Source organism: Mauremys mutica, chromosome 1 (assembly GCF_020497125.1).
Source record: "Mauremys mutica isolate MM-2020 ecotype Southern chromosome 1, ASM2049712v1, whole genome shotgun sequence".
Taxonomy (NCBI): Eukaryota; Metazoa; Chordata; order Testudines; family Geoemydidae; genus Mauremys; species Mauremys mutica.
In genome coordinates this window covers 136,199,673-136,226,318 of record NC_059072.1, presented here as the reverse complement: position 1 = coordinate 136,226,318, position 26,646 = coordinate 136,199,673, and the positions used below count along the sequence as shown (strand labels likewise).

General features: G+C 48.0%; 1 protein-coding gene across 4 annotated transcripts in view; it reads right to left on the bottom strand.

Annotated features, from left to right (window-relative positions):
• Positions 1-26,646, bottom strand: part of TSPAN11 (tetraspanin 11) — a 164,015-nt gene that overhangs the window by 25,501 nt on the left and 111,868 nt on the right. For all 4 annotated transcript variants that reach the window (XM_045001098.1, XM_045001097.1, XM_045001101.1 and 1 more), the window contains one exon: positions 17,341-17,427. In XM_045001098.1, the coding sequence (XP_044857033.1) occupies positions 17,341-17,427 (87 nt within the window). The remainder of the gene's footprint in view (positions 1-17,340; positions 17,428-26,646) is intronic.

Here is a 26,646-nt window from a genome sequence, read left to right as displayed (position 1 = left end):
GTAAACAAAAAGGGGCTGAACACTGACCCCTGATGCAGGCTAGTGTGCACTGGAAACTCTCTCTTGTAGCTCCATTTATTTTGGGCTTTGGTAGTCATTCGGTCATACGTCCCCCAGATAAGACAGACATATCCTTCTGGCACTCCTCTCTCATAAACTACACTAAACTAGTTCTGTTGGTACGTGCCCATGCATCTTTTTCAGGGCCACAAAAACCACTCAGTTGCCATCTCTTTTCTCTGAACTTCTTTATGAGGATTCATAGTGCAAATATGGCATCAATCCTGCTCCTTCCTGGCATGAATCCATACCGACCCGTCCAAATTTCAACCATTCTGTGCAGATGCTTTTCAATAAACTTCTCTCACACTTTCAGACATGTCCCATTAGCTTAACTGGGTGATAATTAGTACACAGCGTACTAGCTCCTTTATGTTTAAAAATAGGCACCACAAAGCTTTACACCATTCACATGGCATTTTTTTCTTAAAAATATAATTGAACAAACTTGTAAGGCACGTAATGCCTTTCCTTCCCAATGACTTCACAACACCCACTGGTACTTCATCGGGCCCAGGTGCCTCTGCAACCTCTGTCTTGTGTATGTAATCTGTCATGCTCTGGTTTGGCTTACATGTTCTTAATTCCTCCCTTGGGTTCTTCTGATTCATCACTCTTTCAAAATAATCACACCAAACTTTGTTGATTGATTCAACATTCGTTTGTAATATAAGCAAACACATTCACATCCCTTGTCATTTTCTCTCTTGCATTGGCAAATCTATAGATGATAGTCTCGCCTTCATGTCCTCCACCTACTTGGTTATATAGAAGGCCGTATTTTTAGCTGTTGCAACACTTCCTTTGGACTCCTTTTTTGCCTCTGTATGTGCCATCTTATCACTGCTCAAACCAATCGCCTGCCATTTTTTGAACGTTATCTTTTTTCCTCCTCAATGGATTCTTTAACTTGAAGGTTCCACCACCAGGTTTCCCTTCATATCCTTTTTGGCACTGCTTTCATCAGTCCTAGGACTTCATGTGCTGTTTCCAGAAAAGACGACTTGAGTTTGGACCAACTGTCCTCCACACATCTCTGTCTGGCATCAAGAAGTCTACACATTATTCCTGGTTTGAAGTGTTTTTAATTCCCGTCTTTACATTTCCCCAACCTAGTCCTTTCTGGTGCCCAGGAGTTCAGGAGCTTCCAAGGTCTCTGCATTCTGAAGGCAGAAAGAAGAGGTCTCTGCTGTCTCCCAATGCACTCACAGGGTGTTACCTTACAACTGATTATTCATGATCGCTCTTTTCTTATTAAAGGGAAATAGATTTCAGTCTTGCCACCAGTGTTCCCTCAAATTTTTCCCACGCATGTGCGGAATGAATTTTGTTATGTGCACCAATATGGAGGTCATGTGTGACACATCACCACCATATTGATGCACATAACAAAATTCATGTGCTGAGGGTGGGGTTTGGAGTATGGGAGGGGGGCTCAGGGCTTGGGAAGAGGATTGGGATGTGGTGGGAGTGTGGGGTCGGGGGTGGGACTGGGGATGAGAGGCTCAGGGATGGGGCAGAAGGTTTGGGTGTGTGTGTGGGGGGGTGAGGGCTCTGGCTAGGGATGCAGGCTCTGGGGTGGGGCAAGGGATGAGGGGTTTGGGGTGAACACTGCCCAGGGGCTATGGCGGGGAGAGAGGACTCCCTCCAGCAGCACTTGGGCGGGGGGTGGGGTGGGGAGAGACACATTTCCCCTGGCTGCGGCAGGTCCATGCTGGGGCTGGGTTGGGGCCGGAAGAGGAGCGCTTTTTCCCCAGCCGTGGCAAGTCCGGGACAGGTCTGTGTTGGGGCCGGTGGGGAGAGGTGTCTCTCCCCAGCATGGCAGATCTGGGATCGGGGAGAGGCATCTCTCCCCACTGCAGCCTGAGCCCCTGCACGGGACTTAATAGGTGGCTGCACAGCTTAGGGGGAACTTAGGTCTTGTGTCCTTCACTGACATAAGTTATGATATGGATTTCCTTCTTCTGAAAGTATGTTCACTTTATGATCACTAAGTCCAGTGCCAGAAAAGTCTGTAGGGCCTTTCCCTCCCCTCCCACACTTCGAGTTTCTGGTTCCAATGTCATGCTCTCCATGGACTATTTCATATCCAGCCTTCACAGTTACATCTGATCTGTGTGCATTTAGATCTCTTCTAGATAATTATCTTCTTGTTGGATGGTATGTTTCCAATAAGGCACAGCAACTCATCCAAAAAACCGCCTCTTATAACCCTCTCATACCTGTGATGCATAATCACTCACTATATGGATGTTACCTCTTCCCAGCAGATTTGAACACATCATTTGGCCCAAATGTCTGGTAACCTCTACCACGTGACTCTGCCGGGTTTCATCTAGAATAACTCCAACACTGTTGGGGGGCAAGGAGGGTGTTTGAATTCCCTGAGTAGTAGATTTTGTAACCCTCCTCCAGCACCTCAGCTTTTCAGCCTTTCCATTTGGTCTCTTAGGCCTTGTCTACACTACAGGACTATTTCGAATCTACTTAAGTCGAATTTGTGGATTCGACCTTATGAAGTCGAATTTGTGTATCCATACTAAATACACAAATTCGAACTTCTGAGTCCACATTCACGGGGCCAGCGTCGACTTTGGAAGCGGTGCACTGTGGGAAGCTATCCCACAGTTCCCGCAGTCCCCGCTGCCCATTGGAATGCTGGGTAGAGCTCGCAATGCCTGCTGGGTGAAAAAATGTGTCGAGGGTGGTTTTGGGTAACTGTCATCATTCAACCATCACTCACAACAGCCCTCCCTCACTGAAAGCGCCGGCGGGAAATCTGATCGCGCCCTTCTCTGGTCAGTTACAGCGCGGACGCCACAGCACTGTGAGCATGGAGCCCGCTGCGATCATCGCTGCACTTATGGCCGTTGTCAACTCCTCGCACCTTATCGTCCACCTCTTCCACAGCCAGCTGATGAGAAATCGGGCGAGGAGGCTCCGGCAGCGCGGTGAGGAGAGTGGCGCAGGCCTCTCACAAAGCAGGGTACGCCGCGCCGTGGAGATCATGGTGGCAATGGGTCAAGTTCATGGTGTGGAACGGCGATTCTGGGCCCGGGAAACAAGCACGGAGTGGTGGGACCGCATAGTGCTGCAGGTCTGGGACGAATCACAGTGGCTGCGAAACTTCAGGATGCGTAAGCGTACTTTCCTTGAACTCTGTGACTTGCTGTCCCCTGCCCTGAAGCGCCAGGACACCCGGATGCGAGCAGCCCTGACTGTGCAGAAGCGAGTGGCCATAGCCCTCTGGAAACTTGCCACGCCAGACAGCTACCGGTCAGTAGCGAACCACTTTGGCGTGGGCAAATCTACCGTGGGGGTTGCTGTGATTCAAGTAGCCCACGCAATCGTTGAGCAACTACTCTCAAAGGTAGTGAACCTGGGAAACGTTCAGGTCATCATAGATGGCTTCGCCGCGATGGGATTCCCAAACTGCGGTGGGGCTATAGATGGGACTCACATCCCTATCCTGGCACCAGCCCACCAGGCCAGAGAGTACATTAACCAAAAGGGCTACTTTTCCATGGTGCTGCAAGGACTGGTGGACCATAGGGGACGTTTTACCAACATCAACGTCGGGTGGGCGGGCAAGGTTCATGACGCGCGTGTGTTCAGGAGCTCTGGTCTCTTTAGACGCCTCCAGGCAGGAACTTTCTTCCCGGACCACAAAATAACGGTTGGGGATGTGCAGATGCCTACAGTGATCCTCGGGGACCCAGCCTACCCGCTAATGCCCTGGCTCATGAAGCCCTATACAGGCGCCCTGGACAGAGAGAAGGAACTCTTCAACTACCGGCTGAGCAACTGCAGAATGGTCGTGGAGTGTGCTTTCGGACGTCTCAAGGGGAGATGGCGGAGCTTACTCACTCGCTCGGACATCAGCAAAAAGAATATCCCCGTAGTTATTGCTGCTTGCTGTGTGCTCCACAATCTCTGTGAGAGCAAGGGCGAGACCTTTTTGGCCGCTTGGGAGGTTGAGGCAAATCGCCTGGCTGCTGTTTACGATCAGCCAGACACCCGTGCTGAGAGAATATCCCAGCGGGAAGCGATATGCATCAGGGAGGCTTTGAAAGCGAGTTTCCTCGCAGAGCAGGGTAACCTGTGACTGTCCACTTGATTTTAAGAGAGCCTGATCATAAACCAAGTTTCGCCCACTTCCGAAGGACGTTTTAAAACTAAGGACATGTTTTAGTAATTAATAATAAATCTTTCGTTGACTTTGCATTTCTGTTTCCTGGTTGAAACATGGAAGCATTCTGTGCTGGGTAAGGTGTGCACTGATGGGTGGGTTTGCAGGAAGGGGCGAGGGGTGCCGTCTTTGGATAGGGGTTAACATGACGGCTGTGGGTTTGGGCGTTGGAAGGGGTGAGGGGTGTGGGGGAAGGGTGAGTATCTGCCCCTGGATGAGGTCTCTTTTTGGGGCTCAGGGCACCGGGGAGGATCGTGACTACGGTCCAAGTGCATGTGAAGGGAAGCCTGCCTTTACATTCGGGGACGGCAGGCACCAGGACCCTGCACAAGCATACACATCAAGGAAAGACCCGGGGCAGCATACACCACACAGACTGTCCCTGGTGCCTAGTGACTGCAGTCTGTGTGTGCCCTGCAGTTGACCCTGCACCCAAGTCTGTAGCATGGCACTGTGGGCTATGCACTGAAATTACAATTCCCCCCCCCCCCACAACAACAGAAAGTCTTCTGACACCAAACCGCTTTTAGTAATGTAGTACACAGTGGGGGGTTTGAACTTGGAGTTGGGACTGGTTGATGCTGTAAGGAAAGAGCTTGTACAAATTTACAGCGCGAGAGTTGTCTCGAACATTATCGGTGTGCTGCGGTGCAGGGACAGTTCTCACGGCCCCTACCGCCCCTCCTTCTTGTAACTTTGGGTGAGGGGGGGACAGGACTTCCTGGCGTTGGAGGGCGGTTGCAGATGCACTGCAGGGGGGCTCTCTCCTCCTGCCTGCGGTCTTGCAGAACATCTACAAGGCGCCGGAGCGTGTCCGTTTGCTCCCTCATTAGACCAAGCAGCGTTTGAGTCGCCTGCTGGTCTTCCTGCCGCCACCTATCCTCCCGTTGACACAGGCTCTCCCTCCACTGTCTCTGCTCTGCCGCCTCCGCTCTGGAGCTGGCCATCAGTTCCTGGAACATGTCGTCCCTAGTCTTTTTCTTTCGGCGTCTAATCTGAGCCAGCCTCTGCGAGGGGGATGCCGGGGCAGTCCGGGAAGGAGCCGAAGCTGTGTGATGCGAAAAAGTAGGTGATTTCCTTGAACAAATACATGTTTGCCAACAGTAAACACAGTCTAGTCAGTTTCAGTTAAGAAGACCAAAGAGGGAACCAAGTCTCATGAGATCTCAGAACTAGTCCGAGATTTCGGAATACGCTCTCATTGGCGGCGTCATTGCACTGGATAGCGCACAAGCGAGGAAAGACAGCTGCATCCCTCTTGCACAAAGTCCTGGTAAGCCTTACAGTACAGAGTGCTTATCAGTTAGTGCTTAGCTGTGCTCTCCTGCTGGAGGCAATGTGCAAAGCAGAAAAGATGACCGTTTTGCGGCCCCTCCCGCCAGTGCACGGGAAAGATCACTGTATGCTTTTCCTCTGTGGCCTCCAACACGTGGCTGTTAAGCGAGGGTCATTCTTATGCAAAGTAAAACTCTGTTAAGCGAGGGTCATTCTTATGCAAAGTAAAAGTCTACCATTCACAATAGTAACAGTACACTAATTCCACTAATTAGATGCAGCACTTCCACAACGACATCACCCTGAGGCGTGTCAGGCGGACTGAGAGAGAGCGGATGCTAACAGAAGCCCTGCACAGACCAGGACCATACGCTGCCATGCTCGTCGAGGCGATGGTTCCCCTTTACCTGAGGATGGCCTGGCGCAGAAGAGTGTGCTTCAACGGAGCACCCAACAAGGCACCTCTACCAAGGAACCTCCTGCTGAGGCTTTTCCAGCTGCTCTCTGAGAGCTTTTTTGAACTGTCCCCAGAGGACTATTGCTCCATTCCTGTATGTGTAGACCTGCTGTTTGTATAGCTCCTATATGTGTAGACCTGCTGTTTGTATAGTTTCATATTTAAAATTTTTTGTATAGTATAGTATAGTATAATTTTTGTATAGTATTTCTATTTTTTCTATTTTTTATATAGTATTTCTATTTTTTATATATATCCCTGTTTCTTAAAAAAATAAATGTTTCCCTGTTTGTAGCACTTACCGCCTGATCCTTCCCCTGATTCCGAGTCCGGGTTAACGGGCGGGGACGGTTGGTAGGGGATCTCTGTGAGGGTGATGAAGAGATCCTGGCTGTCAGGGAAAGCGGGAGTGGGTTCGATGTCGCCTGCGCCGTCCTCAAAAGACCCTTCCTCATCTTCCCCATCGGCGAACAGGCAGGAGGAACTGTCCCGGTACACTATTCCGTCCTCGGAGTCCACCATCACTGGTGGGGCACTGGTGGCAGACCCACCTAGAATGGCATGCAGTGCCTCGTAGAAGCGGCATGTCTGGGGCTGGGCTCCGGAGCGTCCGTTTGCCGCTCTGACTTTTTGATACCCTTGTCTTAGGTCCTTCACTTTCACGCGGCACTGCATCGCATCCCGGCTGTATCCTTTCTCTTTCATGGCTTTAGAGACCTTCTCGAAGGTCTTCGCGTTCCGCTTGTTGGAGCGCAGCTCCGAGAGCACAGACTCCTTGCCCCACACAGCGATCAGATCCTGGACTTCCCGGTCACTCCATGCTGGGGACCTCTTTCTATTCTGGGATTGGCCGGACTCCTCTGCTGGAGAGCTCTGCATCGTTGCAGGTGCTGCGGAGCTCGCCCCGATGTGCAACCAGAACGTCAGATTCAAACCGCCCAGACAGGAAAATGAATTCAAATTTTCGCGGGTCATTTCCTGTGTGGCTGGCCAGAGAATCCAAGCTCGGACTGCTGTCCAGAGCGTCAACAGAGTGGTGCACTGTGGGATAGCTCCCGGAGCTGCTAAGTTCGATTAGCATCCACACCTAGCCTAATTCGAGCTAGCCATGTCGAATTTAGCGTTACTCCACCTGCCGGGGTGGAGTACCAAATTCGAACTAAAGAGCCCTCTAGTTCGAATTAAATGGCTTCCTGGTGTGGACGGTTGAGCGGTTAGTTCGAATTAACGCTGATAAATTCGAATTAAAGTCCTAGTGTAGACCAGGCCTTATACACAGGCCACATTTACTCCTTCTCTTTAGGATCTCGGATAGCTCCTTCTTCTTCCAGTCAGTGTGTGTATGCTCCACATCTGAGCTTCATCCGCTCACTCACTTGCTGCTTTAACTTCAGCGGCCCTTGCCCAGTTACCACAGTCAGGCCAGCATGGTATATGTTGTTTGCAGGGAACGCCCTACCCCTCTGGGATATATGTGACATGGCCACCAATTCACAGGAGTATACCTGTTGGATGAGCTTTACAGGTCGGCTGTCCAAATTGGAGTTTCCCCTCTCCTGAGTGAGCTGCCTGCCAAAGCTGACAAGCCCCACCTGCTCCAGCAAGACTTATTTTAAGGCATTCTTTATTTGGCTTGACATCCTCATCACAGGGCGTAAGTGGTATTTTAGAGCAGGATCTGCACCACCAGCTACTCCATCCCACTTTACTGAGAGATGTTGATAGTGAGGGGCTGCAGGTATTTGCATAGGGGAGCCAGCTGTCTGAGTGTAAGGGAAACCGGTGTCACTCTCAGAAACAGAACCCACTCTCCAAGGCCTGGTCTACACTACAGGGTTAGGTTGAATTTAGCTGTGTTAGGTCGATTTTAAAATGAATGCTTCTACACCAGTGGTTCTCAAACTAGGGCTGCAGGAAGGTCCCTCAGCCCGTGCCACTTCCCGCAGCCCCCATTGGCCTGGAGCGGCAAACTGCAGCCAGTGGGAACCGCGATTGACCGAACCTGTGGACGTGGCAGGTAAACAAACCAGCCCGGCCCACAAGGGGCTTTCCCTGAACAAGGGGTGGCCCTAGTTTGAGAACCACTGCTCCACACAACCAACCCCATTCCGTCGACCTAAAGGGCTCTTAAAATTAACTTCTGTACTCCTCCCCGGCGAGGGGAGTAGCGCTAAAATCAACCTTGCTGGGTCAAATTTGGGGTAGTGCAGACGCAATTCGATTGTATTGGCCTCCAAGGGCTATCCCAGAGTGTGCCAATGTGACCGGTCTGGACAGCACTAGCCAAGTACACAGGAAAACCCCGGAAAATTTTGAATTTCATTTCCTGTTTGGTCAGTGAGGTGAGCTCAGCAGGACAGGTGACCATGCAGTCCCCCCAGAATCGCAACTGAGCTCCAGCATGGACCGAAAGGGAGACACTGGATCTCATTGCTGTATGGGGAGAAGAATCTGTGCTGGCCGAAATCTGATCCAGCAGAAGAAATGCTAATATCTATGCCAAAATTGCATAGGGCATGGTGGACAGAGGCTACAACAGGGACACACAGCAGTGCCGCGTGAAAGTTAAGTAGCTCAGGCAAGCCTACCAAAAGACAAAGGAGGCAAATGGTCGCTCCGGGTCAGAGCCCCACACATACCGCTTCTATGATCAGCTGCATGGCATTCTAGGGGGAGATCCTACCACTACCCCACCACTGTCTGTGGACACCTGCAAGGGAGGAGTCTCATGCAACAAGGAGGAGGATTTTGTGGATGTGGATGAGGAAGAGGAGGAGGAGAATGCACAGCAGGCAAGCGGAGAATCTGTTCTCCCTGGCAGCCAGGACTTTTTCATCACCCTGGAGCCAATACCCTCCCAGGGCGAATTGTTCCCCGACCCTGAAGGTGGAGAAGGCACCTCTGTTGAATGCACATTTGTAACTACACTACAGGGTGGTCCCCTGCTCCTGCCCTTCGGGGCTTGGAACAGCCCTGGGAGAGGGCTGAGGCTGGGAAGGAAAGCCTGGGCTGATTAGGGAAGGTAGACTCAGCTGTGGCCAATCCCCAATCAGGCCCAGCTGGTCCCTATAAAAGGCTGTGAGCCAGAGGCCCAGGGGAGTCTCCCTCTGGCTGTAGAGGGAGATGGGCCTGGCTGCAGGGAGCTAGTCACAGGGTACCTGAGTGGAGCAGGGCTGGGGAAAGGCAGAGGAGCTGGGGAGCTCCAGCCTGGAAAGCCCCAGGCTATGGCCTAGCAGAAGGCCAATAGGTACTGGGGGTTGCAGAGGGCAGCCCAGGGATAGGCAAAGGCAGCAGGTCCAAACCCAACCTTGCCAGTGATGAGTAGGCTGATACTGCAGTCTACCCCAGGGCATAGGGCTAAACAATGACTGGCAGTAGCCATATACTGAGGCGAGGTGGGGATAGTGGGTGGGGGTTCCCCGGGGAGGGGAGACCCTAAGACTGAGGGGTTACTGCCAGGGGGCAGCACCCCATGTAAAAGGGCACCAGATCCAGAGAGGGGCAGAGGGGCCAGAGGACAGGTGGATCACTGGCCTGCAGAGGGTGCTCCGGAGCTAGAATGGCCTAATTCCCAGAACAGACCAGCAGGAGGCGCCACAGGGGTGAGCCCGCTCCTCTACAAGGGGTTAAAAGCAATTGTGTTTAATGTTTGATTTGCCCTGAAGAATTGGGATGCATTCACGGCCAGTACAGTTACTGGAAAAGTCTAACGTGTCTGGGGATGGAGCAGGAATCTTCCAGGGACATCTCCATGAAGCTCTCCTGGAGGTACTCTGAAAGCCTTTCCAGAAGGTTTCTGGAGAGGGTGCCTTATTTTGTCCTTCACGGTAGGACACTTTACCACACCAAGCCAGTAGCAAGTAGTCTGGAATCATTCCAGCACACAGCATGGCAGCGAATGATCCTGGATTTTGGTCACATTCATGCAACATTTAGTCGTTATCTTTCTGTGTCAGCCTCAGGAGAGTGATATCATTCATGGTCACGTGCTTGAAATAGGGGAATTTTTGTAAGGGAACAGTAATCCCCTGTTTGGTGATCCCCGGTCGTGCTGGGCTGTTTGCGCTTGACTAAAAGGGATCACCCGGAGAATAGCCACATGGGGGTATGTGTGCTGCATCTCCACCCAAAAACGCAACCCCTCCTTTTAAACGGAAAACCCAACCGGCAATGGTTGTTATGGGAAAGGAAGGCGCTGCAGTTTGAAACCATGTTATGAACGCAGAAGAAGCCAACCCTGTGTACCCTTTGGCTTACCATGGCTGCCTGGAAACCAAATTCTGTTGCCCAGACGTGTGTGATGTCACCATACCAGCAGGCACTCAATATAAAAGGCAAAATGTGACCTAAAACACATGTGCTGTTAGCTGTGAATTGCTTGATTCACTGTGAAAGTCTCCCTTTTGTTCTCAGAAATGTATCATCTTAAATTTTACTCTCCCTTTTTATCACCCAGCAAGTGAAAATGTTTCTATGCTCCCCATATCATCTCTGTTCCTGAGGTTATCGCAGATTAGAAGGCCAAAAAAAAAATGCACTTGCAATGACATGTTTTCTGAGCTCATGCAGTCCACCCGCACTGATAGGGCACAGCTTAATGCATGGAAGCATTCAGTGGCAGAGGCCAGGAAAGCATACAGTGAGTGTGATCAGAACATGCAGGAGGAGATGCTGAGGCTAATGGGGGAGTAAACGGACATGATGAGGCATCTGGTGGAGCTGCAGGAAAGCCAACACGAGCACAGACCACCCGCCCTGCATCCACTGTATATCTGCCTGCCCTCCTCTCCAAGTTCCATATCCTCCTCATCCAGACACCCAAGAACATGGCGGGGGGGAGGCTTTGGGCAACCAGCCACTCAACTCCAGGGGATGACCCAAGAGAAGGCTGTCATTCACACAGTTTTGATTTGTAGTGTGGCTACAATAAGCAATGTGGCCTTATCCTTCCCTCCTCCTCCACCCCACCCAAGCTATCTTTTACTAGTCAGGGTTTTCAGTGATCTCTAATAAATAAAGAATGAATGGATTCAGAACAATAGGGACTTTATTTCCTGTGCCAGCTGTGGTTGAAGGAGGAGTAGGGGGATTGGCTTACAAGGAAGTACATTCACCAAAGGGGGTGGCTTTGCGTCAAGGACAAACACACGCAATTGTCACACTGTAGCTTGGTCAGTCATAACACTGTTTTTCAAAGCCTCTCTGATGTGCAGTGTGTCTCGGTGTGCTCTTTGAATTGCCATGGTGTCAGGCTGTTCAAAACTGGCCACCAGGCGATTTGTCTCAACCTCCCACCCCACCATAAATGTCTCCCCCTTACTGTCACAGATATTATGGAGCACACAGCAAGCAGAAATAACAATGGGAATACTGGTTGTGCTGAGGTCTAATCTACTCAGCAAACAGCACCAGCGCCCCTTTAAACGTCCAAAGGCACATTCTACCACCATTCTGCACTTGCTCAGCCTGTAGTTGAACTGCTCCTTACTGCTGTCCACGCTGCCAGTGTACTGCTTCATGAGCCATGGGAGCAAGGGGCAGGATGGATCCCCAAGAATAACTAAACTATTGGCATCTCAACATCCCCAACAGTAATTTTCTGATCTGGGAAGAAAGTCCCTTCTTGTAGCTTTTCGAACAGCCTGGAGTGCCAAAAGATGTGAGCGTCGTGCACCTTTCCTGACCATCCCACGTTGATGTCGGTGAAACGTCCCTTGTGATCCACCAGTGTTTGCAGCACCATTGAGAAGTACCTCTTGTGGTTTATGTACTGGCTGCCAAGGTGGTCCAGTCCTAAAATAGGGATATGTGTTCTGTCTATTGCCCCACCACAGTTAGGGAACCCTATTGCAGCAAAGCCATCCACTATGACCTGCACATTTCCAGGAGTCACTACCCTTGTTAGCAGAAGGTTATTGATTGCCTTGGCTACTTGGATCACAGCAGCCCACACGGTAGATCTGCCCAAGCTTCCACATAGCCACTCACTTCTCAACTGTCAGGGCAGGTCTTATTTTGGTATTCCTGCACTTCAGGGAGGGGGAAAGCAACTCACAAAGTTCAAGGAAAGTGGCCTTATGCATACGAAAGTTTTGCAGCCACTGTGAATCATCCCCTACCTGCAACACTATGCGGTCCCACCAGTCTGTGCTTGTTTGCCGGGCCCAGAATTGGCATTCCACTGTATCAACATGCCCCAATGCCGCCATGATATCCCAATTGCCACATCCCGTGCTTTCAGGAACGTCTGTGTCTATGTCCTCCTCACAATCGTCCTCATGCTGGCAGCTCCTAACTAGGCTCTGCACATACTGAAGGATAATGCGTGAGGTGTTTACAATGCTCACAAAAGCAGTGTGCACCTGAGATGACTCCATGCTTGCTGTGCTATGGTGTCTGCACTGATAATCCAGGACAAAAGGCACGAAAGAATTGTTTGCCGTTGCTTTCAAGGAGGGAGAGGGGGTGGGGAGACTGACGACATGTACCCAAAACCACCTGTGACAATGTTTTTGCCCCATCAGGCACTGGGCGCTTAACCCAGAATTCCAAGGGGCAGTGGGAATGTGGGATAGCTACCTACAGTGCACCACTCCGTGAGTCGATGCTAGCCACGGTACTGAGGACTCACTCGGCTGACCTAATGCGCTTAGTGGGGACACGCACAATCCACTGTATAAAATCAGTTGCTAAAGATTGACGACCTAGTGGAGACATGCCCTTAGAAGACGTCAAGAGGCCGGATGACCGTTGGTGACAAGAAACTCAGGTGTTTACAGCAGGCCAGAAGGTATGGCTTGCTGCCAAGCCCCTCCAGACCAGGCAACCCTCCTGTAAATTGGACCACCAATTCCTGGGAACCTACCTAATATGCCAGCATATGAATCTGGTTACCGTCAAACTTCAGCTTCTACCATCTCACAAAATACATCCCATTTTCCATGTTTCCCTTCTGAAGCCCTATACGGAGAACCCCTTCTCTGACCAAACCACACCACTGCCTCCACCAGTTAAAATCCAGGGTCATGGGAATATGAAGTGCATGACATTCTTGATGGACATGTGGCCACCTGTACTAGCTGGTAGATTGGGTAGGTTACAGCCCTGAAGAGGGCACACTTGGGAACCAGACTCGTGTCCATGCCCCTGACCTGGCAGAGGAATTCTATGCGGCTCACCTGGACAAGCACTATCCCGAAGGGTGGTCTGAAGGAATAGATGATGTAAGAACCTGCAGGGCTAGAATCTGGGACCCGAGGGGAGTTCTGGGCCACTGACCCCTTCACATCACCACAGGAGCATTAGGCTAGGTTCCTGCAGGTACCAGTCGGGTGGTACCAGTACTTAAGCCAGGAAGCCATGACAGGGAGCTGGCTCAGCAACAACCCAGACTGCCTGCCTGCCTCTGCTTCAGACCCTACATGTCAGAGACTCCAGACTGCGTCTTCTGACTCTGCCTGCCTCCTGGCGTCTGGCTCTTGGTCTGCCCTCTGGCTTGTCTTGGAGCCTGGCCTTCTGACACCCAACTGAGCCCAACTTCCACTAGGTCTGACCACCTATGTCCCAATCGTGACACCAGTTACTCCCCATTTTGCATTTATGCATATTAATGAAAAAAAATGTGATGCTCCCCCATCACGCTATGGGAGACACACAAAGATCTCAAACACATAAAGAGGCAGAAGAGGGTTTGGGTTTTTTTAATGTTATGCATGTTTATTAATTCTGTGCTTGGGAAGCTGCTGCATCTTTCCCTCAAGTCTTAGGGTGCAGGCTTCTTTTGGCAGTGTGTAGTGTACATACACATGTAGCTCCCCTAGCACAGGTATAAAGAGCAATGTAGGTCATGAGGCACAGCTTAGGTGAGTAAAGACATGCCTGAAGGGTGTAGGTACATGCCTGAATATACACCCTACCTGGCTTTCCTCTTGCCCAAGCCAGGCCTCCCCATCTACACCTGCTATTTTTAGCAGTGTAATGTCCTGCCGTCTCCTTGCTGCTGGAACCTTTCCTTACTAAAGGAAAAGTCTTCAGCAGTGGGGAAAGGCTCCAGCAGCTCCCTGCTGCTGGAGCTCCCTGCTGCTGGATCCGTTCTCCTGTCTCAGGGACAGATGTCAGCAACAGGGAAAGGCTCTGCCAACTCCCTGTTGCTGGAGTCTTTCTCTGCAGCTGGGTAAGACTCTGGCAGGGAGGAAAGGCTCTGGTATGGGGGGCACTGAGCCTTCCCTGCTGCCTCCCCCCTGCCAGAGCCTTTCACTAGCATGTTGCTATGCACCGCAGTATGGCCACAGCCTGCTTTTCGCTGTGGCATGAGACTACACATACCCTACACGGTGCCACCAGTGGTGTGTAGTGTAGCCATAGTCTTAGGGGAATAGTACCATAGCAACTACTTTAAAAGCATGAGCTTGAATGTAGCCACCATATGTTATTTAAAATGTGTTTGAGGAATCAGTGGATACCTTCCTTTCTCCCATTACCCACCCCTACCTAAAGACAACCAAATGCATAGCTCCCCTCTCTTTGACTTCAACACAGGGCCCAGCAGGCTACATCTTCTGAAGAATATATGCAACCAGAACACACTGGTCAGTCTGGTCACAGAGAGACAGAGAGCTGCTGGAGCCTTCTGTAAAATACTCTGGGAGGCTGAAAAGGGAAAGGATGGTTGTGGAGCGTGAATGCCAGTTGAGATTCAAGACCAAGCTAAACTCAAAAGCCAGACTCTCTGTAGGTCCTTCCCACCTGACTAGGATATGACAGACACATTTATTTTCTTGGAGAGAAAACGTTTGGGGTTTTTTTTTTGCTGGACTCTCAAATCTATTGTAATTTTACTGTAATTTTTTTTTTCTGGCGACCACTATTCAGTATGAAATACTTTTAATCTTAGTTCCAAATGAAGAGAATCATGCTGAGCTATGGTGCAATTCCTTGTCAGTTATGGAATCTGAAAGATTTCCAGGGACAAGCTGTAATAACCCAGATTCTTCCTCTCTCTTTTCCATTCATTACAGTGCCCACATTGGAAGGGGACTGTGCAGTTGTTTAGCTGGCATTAGGAGTACATCCTCCCATCTCTGCCAATAACGAGTAATCAGAATTACTTCCCTTAACACAGTTGCTAAAATGACTACGGATAGGGCAGGACCATGCACCATTTCCTGAGGTGTATTGGGAGACACCAGCAGTACCTATTAGTAACCACTGAAGGAGGGAAACAAGCAAGCGTATTTCCCGTTGTGACAAAGTCACAACGAGTGGACAAGAGATGTCCACATCCGAAATCATTTCTACATCAAAAGTGCTGAGATCAGCTCCATAAATTCTGAGAAGACTTCTGCATATTTAACGCCACAGGATCAGTAAAACCTTGTGCTGAACAAAGAACCAAAGGGAAAAAATTACCCTCAGGTGTCCCTGCTTAGTAGCCACAGGCCTCTATACTGCAACAGATACTAAATTAGCTGTTCCAGGGTTCACATGGAATTTCTGATATTTCCCCTGAACTCTACAAATATCTCAGATCTAAGATAGACCTAAAACTCCCTGGCTTTTTTTTCTCTGCTGAGTTTCCAGCTTGTGAAACATAAAAGGGAGGCTTTACTAGACCTTTGAGCAGAAAAGTACATGTTGCTCTGCTATAAGAACCTGAGAGAAATGGAGTCTAACACCAATGTTCCAGAACGGAAAAAACTTTTTCAAAGGGAGCAGCATTGCCTAGTGGTTAAAACACAGGACAGCGAGACGGAAAACCATGCCTTATGGTGACTGACTCAAGGAGTTCCATCTAGTTAGCTGAAGAGTATTAAGGGGTGACCCGATCACAGTCTAAAATTACCTACATAGGAAACACATATTTGATAATGGGCTTCTCAGTCTAGCAGACAGAGGTATAATATGACCCACTGGCTTGAAGTTGAAGCTAGACACATTCAGACTGAAAATAAGGCATAGATTTTTAACAGGGAGGGTCATTAACCATTGGAACAATGTATAGAGGGTTTTGGTAGATCATCATTACTGGAAATTTGAAAAGGGAGTTGGAATTGGTTTTATTTTTTAATGATATGCTCCAGTTCAAAAGGAATTCTGTTAGGGAAGTCCTATGGCCTGTGTTATACAGGAGGTCAGACTAGAGGATCACAATGGTCCCCTTCTGGCCTCGCAATATGCATCCATGAAAAAAACAAAAGTCTGGGTTCTGTTCCCAGGAGTCAGTGACTTACTGTGTGACCTTGGGGCAAGTTGTGAGGAAAAAGGTAAATTAAGAGGATAAAAGAACATTGCTGTCTCATTTCCACTATAGCTGATCCCAGACAGCTTTCTTATTTTTTAAGATAATACAGCTACTTGCCACTTGAATAGTGTAAACTGGTGCTATCCCTAGAGGTCTGAAATGATGTTATTCTCCCTCTGTTTCACTTAATTGTTCCATTCACAGAGAAGGCTGGGGAAGCTTGTTTTCCAAACAAACTTTCCCATCCAGAGACAGGAAATGCGCTCACCAAGGAACCTCCCATCTATAAAAATGATATTTTGTTCAAGACTGTCATCCATCCATCCATCCAAACACATGGAGACTGAAGGAACTGTCTGTCATATTGACCTGTTCTCTGGTAGTCACCCATACATGCTTCTTTTCATAGAGAAATCTCTGCTACTGTATCTGCTCACTCTTTAAAAAAAACCAAACAAACCTGGAAGTGGCTTAAGCTGGCCTCAAAAGCCACTCAGTCAGAAAATTTCTGTTCTAAGCTCACTGCCTGATTTATCATTTAATAAAACAAAAAACCAAGCAAACACTGTTAGAAGAAAGTATGGGCCAGATCAGCATCGGGAGAAGCCTATGTTGCATCAGCCAGAGGTCCCAAATTTGAAATCCTTGTATCTCCTATTTATGTCAAGCTCAGCTGTAGATATCAGCTATTAGACTAAGATCACACAATTTAAAGAAGTGAGCTTTACATGTAAATCCAGATGAGCTCAGGTGTAAGTGAAACAACAGCACTGGTTCCAAGGAACAAATGACAGAAAAGCACACTCAGGCCTTGTATATGCTAGACTTATTTTCCTCAAATTTCCTGCTGCTGCTGCCACCAGTTCAGCTTCACCAGTGGTAACACAAAGTGCAGACAACATGCTGGTGCTGCTGGGATTCCAATCAATGGTGTCAAAGACCTGCTTTGACCATGGAAGATGGCACATTGGTTAAAACACTGGCTGGTCTACACTAGTGCTTCTCCTGGGGCCACTGCTAGTACGGCTATAGAGATGGTAGGAAACTTTAGTTAAAAAGGTACCCCTTAGAGATTGGAGGGTCCAGTGAGTTGGGACAATAACCCAGCATGGGACTTACCTGAAGGCAAGCTACTCCGATGCCAACAGCTCCCATTATCAAAAGGTGATCTGCCAGGAACTGTTCCAGTTTAGTAATGCATCCTCCCTGCAAGCAAAATCATTGTGTTTACTATGAGGGCTAATTCAGCGATGTTGGCAAGATTTATTCCCCATTTCCTCCCTCTCACACATAGCTTTTATAGTTGTTACAGACAGGAAATTAAAGCTCTTTAATGTGTATAGAGTTACAGCCTATAGCCTTAAAATCAAGAGGAATGACAACCGGGGGAGGGGGGGAGGGATTCTACACTGACAGTAAAGCCAGGGAGAGTCAGTTCTGTTTATTGTGATGGTTTTTAACTCTGCAAACAGTCAACAGCACACTCAAACCTGAATCCCCTTGGGATTTGCAGATTGCTACCTGCCTAGTGGTCACAGCATCTTTGTGACTCAGTGTGTGCTTTATAGGGAGTTTACTATTTTGTATGGTTTTGTGTGTGTGTGTGTGATATCTACACACATGTGAATAATCACATGCTAGGCTCTAAGCAAAGCGTCTGTGTGTGTTACAGGTTTTGCACTTATCAGGCAGAGGTGGATTTACAGTAAAACACAGGGTGCCCTGGCATGGGGCCTGCAAACGACAGGGGGCCCCAGGTAGAAGCTTGGTCCTGCTGGCTCCTGGGGCTCCTGCTGCAGGCTCTGCCCCCACCAGCAGCCAAGCTCCCCCCTCTCCCGCCTCTTCCCCGAGCGTACCACGTTCCCACCCCTCCCTCCCAGCGCTTCCCCTGCTGCCAAACAGCTGTTTGCCAGCACTCAGGTCGCTTCGGGGGGGAGAAGAAGGGGGAGGGAGCGGGGCCACAGCATGCTAGGGGAAGGAGGAGAAGGAGACGGCGGCAGCTGGGCCTTGGCGAAGGGGGTGGAATCGGGGCAGGGCAGAGCAAAGGCGAAGCCCCTGCACTCCCCCTACACATACCCTGCCCAGCCCCCTGCTGGGAGCCACTCAGGACAGGGGGCAGAGAGCATCCCCATGACCCCAGCCCACATCCCCAGCCCCCTGCTCTGACTCCTGCACCCCCCTCAAACATCTCCAGCCCCCTGCCATCCCTTACTCCTGCACCCCCCCCCAGATACCCAGCACACCCACACCCTATGCCCTGACTCCTGCATCCCCCCCACATCCCCACCCCCACCCAGAGCACCGAACGGTAGCTCCTGCACACACACACCCACATTCCCACTTGCACCCCTCGCACCAAATGGGAGCTGCCCCAGCTAAGCTCTCCACACCCCAACCTCCTCCCCCGACCCTGAGCGCCCTCCTCTAACCTAACTCCTGGCCAGACCCTGCACCCCAATCCCCAGTCTGATCCTGCACCCTAACTCCCTCCCAGACCCTGCACCCCCAGCCCTGAGCCCCCTCCTGCACCCCTCTCACGTATTCCCAGCCCTGATTCTTGCACCCCCCTCACACACCCCCAACCCCCTGCCCTCCCTGACTCCTGCACCCCCTCACACCCCCCAGCCCTGACTCGTGCACCCCTTCACACACTCCCAGCCATGACTCCTGCATCCCTCCCCCACATCCCCACCTGCACCCCTCGCACCAAACGGGAACTGCCCCAGGTAAGTGCTCCACACCCCAATTCCCTGTCCCAGCCCTAAGCCCCCTCCCACACCCTAACTCCTGGTCAGACCCTGCACCCCAACCTGCCCCTGCACCCTAACATCCTCTCAGACCCTGCACCACCAGCCCTGAGCCCCTTCCTGCATCCTAATGATTTTTTACATTTTTTTAATAAAGCTCTCTTATCCAAAATGCTTTACAATAGTTTTCAAGTGCTCTGTGGAAAAATATTAGACAACAAAAAACAATCAAGGTACCGCACTTTATTTTCATTTACTTCCTATTACTTATAGGAGGAGGATGAAGAAAAAAGAATGAAAAATGGAGCAGGGGGGGGAGATAAGATAGAATGTTCTTTTTCTTGGCTGGGTCCCAAGGAGGGCCCGCCAAAATGAAGCTGAGCACAGGTCCCCACTAACTTTAAATCTGCCAGGGGCATCCTGAGGGAGTTAAATGGCTCATGTCTTTGTGGGTGTCTAGGAGAGGGTGTGCTTAAGCTATGGGGGAGTCTGAAGCGTCATTACTGGGTCCAGCAGGGCAGCAGCTGGACAGCAGGTTCCAGCTTTTAGGAAGGGGTGCTAGACAGAGGGTCTTCACCCTGAGAATGGGCCTAGGGATCCCAAGAGTGGGGCAGTGGCTGGGCTCTCTTCAGGCTCCAGATTTAAAACACTTGGGGACCCAGCAGTTGAATTCCCTACAGCAGTCGGGGGGGGGGGGGAGGGGCACTCAACTGAGATTTCTGACAGATTTGTACAGATTGAGACAGATAAAGAAAAAGGGTTGATAGGAGTGGTAGTCCACAGAAGCACAGGCATCTGCAAGAGCCTGGACCAAATGTGTGGAAAACCCCACCCATGATGTTCACCAGAGAACTACGCACTGACAAGAATCTCTGGGGAGGCACAACACTACTGAAAGAAGGATCAAAACCCCAGTGAAGCCATTTTTGGCTTGTTTAGAGGTCATAGGCTTTTTGATGCCTTTCCACAGGGAGAGGCAAAATATTGCCAATTACTCTATTAGCAACGTGTCACAAATCTACTCACTTTTCCCTACAACATCTCTGCATGCATATTGAATACAAATATTGCAGGCATGTCATGAACTTGTTCCAAATACTTTAACTGGGGCAAACACACTTTCATTCCACACTGGATGTCATTTTCACTATTTAAAATGGTCAGAATGGACAGCTTCTTGCTAAAGCTACGATGCTAGCGGTTGCCAGATAGAGCCAGCAACTGGTTGGAATTCTCCCTGCCGTGGAGATTATGCTATTTTGTACCTTCAAACCCACTTTCTCGTTAGTGAAGTTCCAGTAAGCTTATTTGGCACATCCACTGCAAGCAGAGCTGTGGCATTCCATGCTAGTAACAACAGAACAAAGGCTGAGAGCTGAATGTTCCCCAGCAACTGTGTGATAATAAAAACTGGGAACAGCAGAGCTCATTTTACAGCATACACGCTGGAGAGAAAAAGAGAAGAATGAATGCGTAAAAATGACACTTTCCTAATTAACAGATCTCCTCTAAGTGTATATTTAGAATAATTTTTCACTCAAGTCAGCAGATGTTAGGAATTTACTGCATTTTTATTTGCATTAGTTCCTGCACAGCCAACACAGCATGGAGAGAGGGAGCTGGAGTCTATTCTTTCCCATCAACTCAATTCCAATCAGTGACACCTGTGTAAACCCACTGAAGCTAATGGATTTGCACTGGTGTCGCTGAGGGCATGCTTTGACTGGCAGAACCTTCATTTATTATTATTTGCACTGAGACAGCACTTACGGGACCCAGGCATGGCCCAGGACTCCACTGTGCTAGGCTTTGTACAAACCCAAAACACAAAGTCCCTGCCCTGAGGTGCTTACAATCTACATGGTCACATAATAGACTTGATGCTTTTCTCACTTTCAATAGTATAAATCAGGAGTAATTCCACTGAATGCAATGGAGTTACACCAGTGTAAGAGGAGGAGGACAGTCAAACATAGCACAGGCAGCAGCATGAAAGCTTTCCACACTTCTGCCCACCAGTGTGCCTCAGTCCCCTCCCCATACAGTCCCCCGGCTTTCTGTTTTACTTATGTAAAAGCAGCAGAGAGTCCTGTGGCACCTTATAGACTAACAGACGTATCGGAGCATGAGCTTTCGTGGGTGAATACCCACTTCGTCGGATGCAATTACTTATGGTTATTTCATTCAACAGCATTGTGTAAATCACAATGATGTCAATGCTGTTAAGAGGTTAGAGTAATCTCTAATACTTTTGGAACGTCTGTGTTACATAAAAACTCTCTTTTTTAGACTGCATGAAATTAAACTAGTAACTAGTCACAAATCACAGAATATTTTGGGTTCAAGTGGATTTTTAATAGGTCTTCTGTCTACCCCCCTGCACTGTGGCAGGATTGATTTTATTTTCCCTAACACATGCTTATTGTCCAGATTAGAAAAATCTCAATGACACACATGCGAAGAACAGAGAGTAATCTGTACACGTCAAAGTGCACTCTGAAAAGTGACTCTAATAATGGCATTGGGGGCGGGAGCGGGGAGGTTTCAATATTATTGCCAATCAGACTCCTGCTTAGTCATGCTTTGTCTGCAAGTAAAAAGCTGTCAGCCCTTCAAACTCCACCTGGGCTCTGAGAGGCAAGCTGGATGCTTTCATTCACACAAATCAGCAACTGTAACCGAGGATTTTACTAGCCAGGGCTGTCAATCCAACCCTTTTCACTGGCAGTATATTCACTTTAAAGGTGACTTACAAAGGAAAAGAAGGTTGGTCTGTTGCCTTTTTGGCTTCATTATGATGGAGAGAGAAGGCCTAAAAGGCTTTAAATTTATTTTTTCTGTTTGTTGTTTAAATGAGTAATGCGGGTCTTGTCTATCAAATTTATCCTAGAAGACTCGGTGAATGCCTGAAGACCAAGTAGAATTAAGGCATAAAAGACACCAAGAATGTGAAACCTAAGCGCTTCAGCAGAGAAGTGACTTTTACTCAAGCTGTTTTATATTCTATGGTTTGTTCATTTTAAATTCATTTAACTCAAATGCCTGAAAAACAGTTGAGAGAAAAGTTCTCTTCAGTAAAGATTTAATATACCCACAATATACCCACCCTATTGATTAAAGGCTGAGCTAGATCCCAACCTACCAGTCCAATTCTCTGATTCCTTGAAGAAGCCCTCCAGCAAGAAACAGGGAAGAGCAGACTTGATGTTCCTGATATTTCTGAGACAAAAAATTAGCAGAAATATCCCCTTTCTATTTATATTTTTTTTGTAAAAACCCATGAGTCCTTCTTTATACATCATAGTGAACTGAAACATAGGCACATGTAATGTGAATGATTGACAACTGCTGTGATACCAAATCTAGAACTGACACCATCTCTATGATTGGGCGGGACAGTCTTAAAGCAGCTTCTGGATATAAACTAATGAGAACTGAATTTTGAGTGGCCAACTCTCCACACCCAGAGAAGCACATCCATTATGGTAACTTTTTAAAGTGCTTATCTGTCAGTGTCAACCAGTATGCTATGGACTTCCATTTTTTTCTCCTCCAGTGTTTTGGAAATAGGTTTTCATCCATTAGTTCTGGAAGCAAGTATAAACTGAATGTGTATTAAAAGGAATGTTTATAAAGTGACATGGTACTTTGTAGAATGCACAGTATTCTATTTTTCTGTTGCCACTTGTAATGCAAAACCAATATAAAATATTTATACACAAGGAGATAAAATATATGATCAGTGCAATACACTGAAGCAGAGAAAAGCTTAGGAAGAATGATGCCTTCAGAGTTTTAAAGGGCTTCTGAGCAAAGAATCAAGTTTTAAAATTAGTTTCTGCTGTTGGATGTAACACACACTGTGCCAGAGAAAGCAGCAGTGTGAAACAGAGAGTGCTTTTGGTGTTAAAAGAAAGAGAGAAACCCTACCCCAGGAGGTAGTTATGTAATTTTCTTTGCTTCCGTCAATGCAAAGTACAGCAGGGACTTTAAAAAAAAAAAACCAAAGCAGCCTAGACTTTAATACTTTCAAGTCCCTTTATTGCCTCTCTCATGTTTATCATTAAACAACTGCAAATATTGGCACTGAATCTAAGATCAGTTGAATTTCTAGCCTGCAAGCAAAGACTGAAGCATGAATATCTCTGAAGCATCTGGCCAACATTCATAAAAAGACTTCTAAGGAGATGCTTTAAAAAGATCTGTAGCTAGGTTTCTTTAATATCACTTCAAGAAGCCCAAGTCTGATCCACAAGGTGGTTTCTCGGTACTTGTTCATTGGCTAGTCAGTGCTGTTTAGCTGGGGAGGATGTGTGGACTAATGGGCAGAGCGCAGGACTAGGAGTGAACTCTTTCTCAGAATTTTCAAAGCCACGTGCCTAAAGTTAGACTCCCAAACCCATGCTTAGAATCCTAAATATAAAGTGGCCTGATTTTCAGAATTGCCGATTAAGGTAATGGGAGATGCAAGTGCTAAGCATGCCTGAAAATCAGGACATTTTTATTTGGGAGCCTAAATATGGATTTGGGAGTCCAACATTTTGCACATTGGTATGAAAATTTTGGCCTATGGGCTCTATCCCTATCCCCTCAACTGACACACTGAGTGGCACTGGGGAAGCCACTGATCCTCACCATGCCATCTATTCTCCATCTCTAAACCGTGTAGAATCATGCCTTGAAAAATCTTCCAGCTAGTGTAAGAAGTTTCCTCTGGGAAGTAGGGAGGAGGTAAGCCATCAATTGCTGTATTTGAGTTTTTATTAAGAAAAGATGTTTCTAACCCTTACAGTTTTTATGGTAACCTATAACCCAATGCAGCGGGCTCTTCATTGGTTCACTGACAGACAGCCCCAGTGTCTCTCCTGTTGCTCGCCACCGAGTGAAAGGAACGTGACTGGTTAAGTTCACATCAGCTGTTCGAGACTCCTGTGGGCAGAACTAACAAAAAGCATGACCATTTCACACTGCTGCTTGGCTAAACTACAGGCAGCAACAGAGGCAGGGACTGGAGTTACACCTGAGGCAAGTTGAAAGGGGAAAAAAATGAGTATGTGATGAGAGCGGGGAGGGGAGAGTAGTATAGACCCAAGTCAGCAGTGAGGAGGTTCTGACGACAGGACAAAGAACTGCATCTCTCTTCTTGCAGATAGGAGCTCCAAATTTAGCAGACATCTACTAGGCAGAGGCTGAGGGAGCCCGGTAGAAGATTCCAGAACCTGCTAGCAGGAATCCAAGCACCCTTCCCCTGTCTAGCAACTGCAGGGATGAGCTTCTCACCAGGCTGTTATCCCTGGACTTTGCTAGTGGCCTCTCCCATACCCAGCTTTCGGATCAGCCCCTTGCCTATAGGTTTAATCTTTTGGCTAGTAGGTAACCAGTACATTTTCCAGTTCCTGGGGATAATCATACTTATTATGGATGGGAAGTAGCATCTCCATAGTTAAGTTTGCAACCAACTGCCATTATAAAATCCAGTTTTTGTCCCCTCCCTCCCATCAGAATGGCTTGGGAAATGGGTTTGGCCTGAAAATGGCCAGATTGACTCTGAAAGCAAAGACGAACATTAGTACAAAGTTTGAACGAAATCCAACACAACATTTGAGTTACAGTTCAGTAACAAAAGTCCCCAATTTGAAATGTTGACCTGTTTCCTGTTTCTTTTCTTCCCTCTGATGTGAAAAGAAGCAATTTACTATTTCTTCAAAGCTCCTTGAGAACTCATGCACCAGCAATTTGAGAAGAAGATGGATTGTTAGTTACAGTTTTTGTTGCAGCCATGGGCCAAATTTTGCCCCCATTGATGGCAATGGGACTTTTTTCCTCCACTGAGCAGGACCATGTACTATGTCAGAATTGTCAACAGTGGACACTGATTGTGGGTGCCTCCACTTTTGGGTACTCAGACTGAAATGCCTTGGACTGACTATAGCAGACCTTTTATGTATCATCTCTTGATCTCTATTAACTGTTATTTCCCTATTAGCCATATCCTGATGTGACCGATTTTGGGGATTTATCTGTATTACTTGTGAATCCGGTCTATACTATGTTGTTCTTATGGAATTGTTGTACCATGGAATAACTATATGCAGATGTGGAATCCACCATTTGCTGACAAGACTGAATCACTACAATGGTGAATTGTTAGAGGTTAATGGCCACCTACTCAATGGGTCAGCTCAAGAGCTCAAGCTTTCCTCTTCATTATCTGCAGGGAGTTGGCATTGGGTGAGTGGAAAACACCAACAGCAGAACAAAAGAACCACATGTTGGTAGGGAGATACATAAACTCAAAAGACTCACTGAGATAGGAATAGGAAGCTTTGGGCAGAAGGGGGAAAAGATGGGCAGGCTTTTGTAGAGAGGGTGGGGTAGGATGACCTGATCTACACTGCTGACCAGCAAAAGTCCAAGAGACAAAGCTTGGGTAGAGAAAGCGCCGTGTTTTTGAAGAGAAGTCATGCAGCTGCAGGCGAAGGATCCTGGGCATCCCAAGGACTGTGACCAAGCCCAAAGAACTCACCAGAATGGCAAGGAACTGAGACAGGGAATTGCATACAGAAGCATGTATGCCATGTTGTTAAGTAAAGAGCCATGGTATTTTAGAATCCTGTGCAAAGTCTGTCTGTGCTCTCCTGAAGAAGTAAACTGTACAACCAGAGCACCCACATGTCTGGAGTTCTGGGAGAGGTGTATTTAAGCTACAAGAGAGTTTGAGGGGTCAACACTGGTCCCAAGGGTTAGGCAGTTGGACCGCAGGGTCTTAGCTCTCAGAGGGATCTGCACCCTAAGAGTGTGCCTAGAGATTCCAAGTCTTGGACAATGCCTGGACTCTGTTCAGACTATGGAAGCTTAAAGCAGATGGTTCCAGTGAGGTGCATCACCTCAGAGCCGTCCGGTGAGTGTCCAAGAGGGTAGCTCAACTAGATATGTGACACTTCTAAAAGAACATATTTTAATATCAAAATCAAGATTGCAAAGATAGGAAATAAAATTCTCAACAATCCATAGGTCAAGGTTAAGATTGTGATAAATGTATATTGTCGTTGTTAAGAATAACGTGTTTATTACGTGGGCAATGTAAGATTTATGAGGACCTTAGCTATGCTTTTAGGTGCTCTGGTTTTGCAAGTGGTGTGGCAGGTATGTACTACACATTGTTGACAGTTAGCAACATTAGCTCATTTAAAACCCATTTTTATTGTTTTAGACTAATAATTTATTTAGAGATGCTCCAACACTCCATTAATTGCTGTTTGCAATTCCATTTGAGATCTTCAGATGGAAGTTGTGGTAAGCTCTAGGGCTGAGCTTCCCAAGACAGAGTGTGGGTGAGGTGCTGTGAAGCTCTTGTGTTATGCACGGCCAGATGGAACCGGTCACAGAATAAAGCAGATCTTTTGCAAGCACCTGAAGCACTGAACATAACAGTCCTTGTATACTTCTGGTACTCTAAGAAATACCCTGTGTAGAAGAATGGAGCACTTAAAAACCCCATCGGAGTGAAACTCCTTCAAAATGTGGGAAACAACTGGAAAAGGTTTACACAATGCTTCACTCTGAATCTGCAAAGTAATGGATGCTAGCAAAAGAGAAAACAGTCAGAAGATAGCTATTGTCAGAAATGAGGGCATCCCTGAAGCACTTTATGCGTTTAACAGTTTTCAGTTAACTC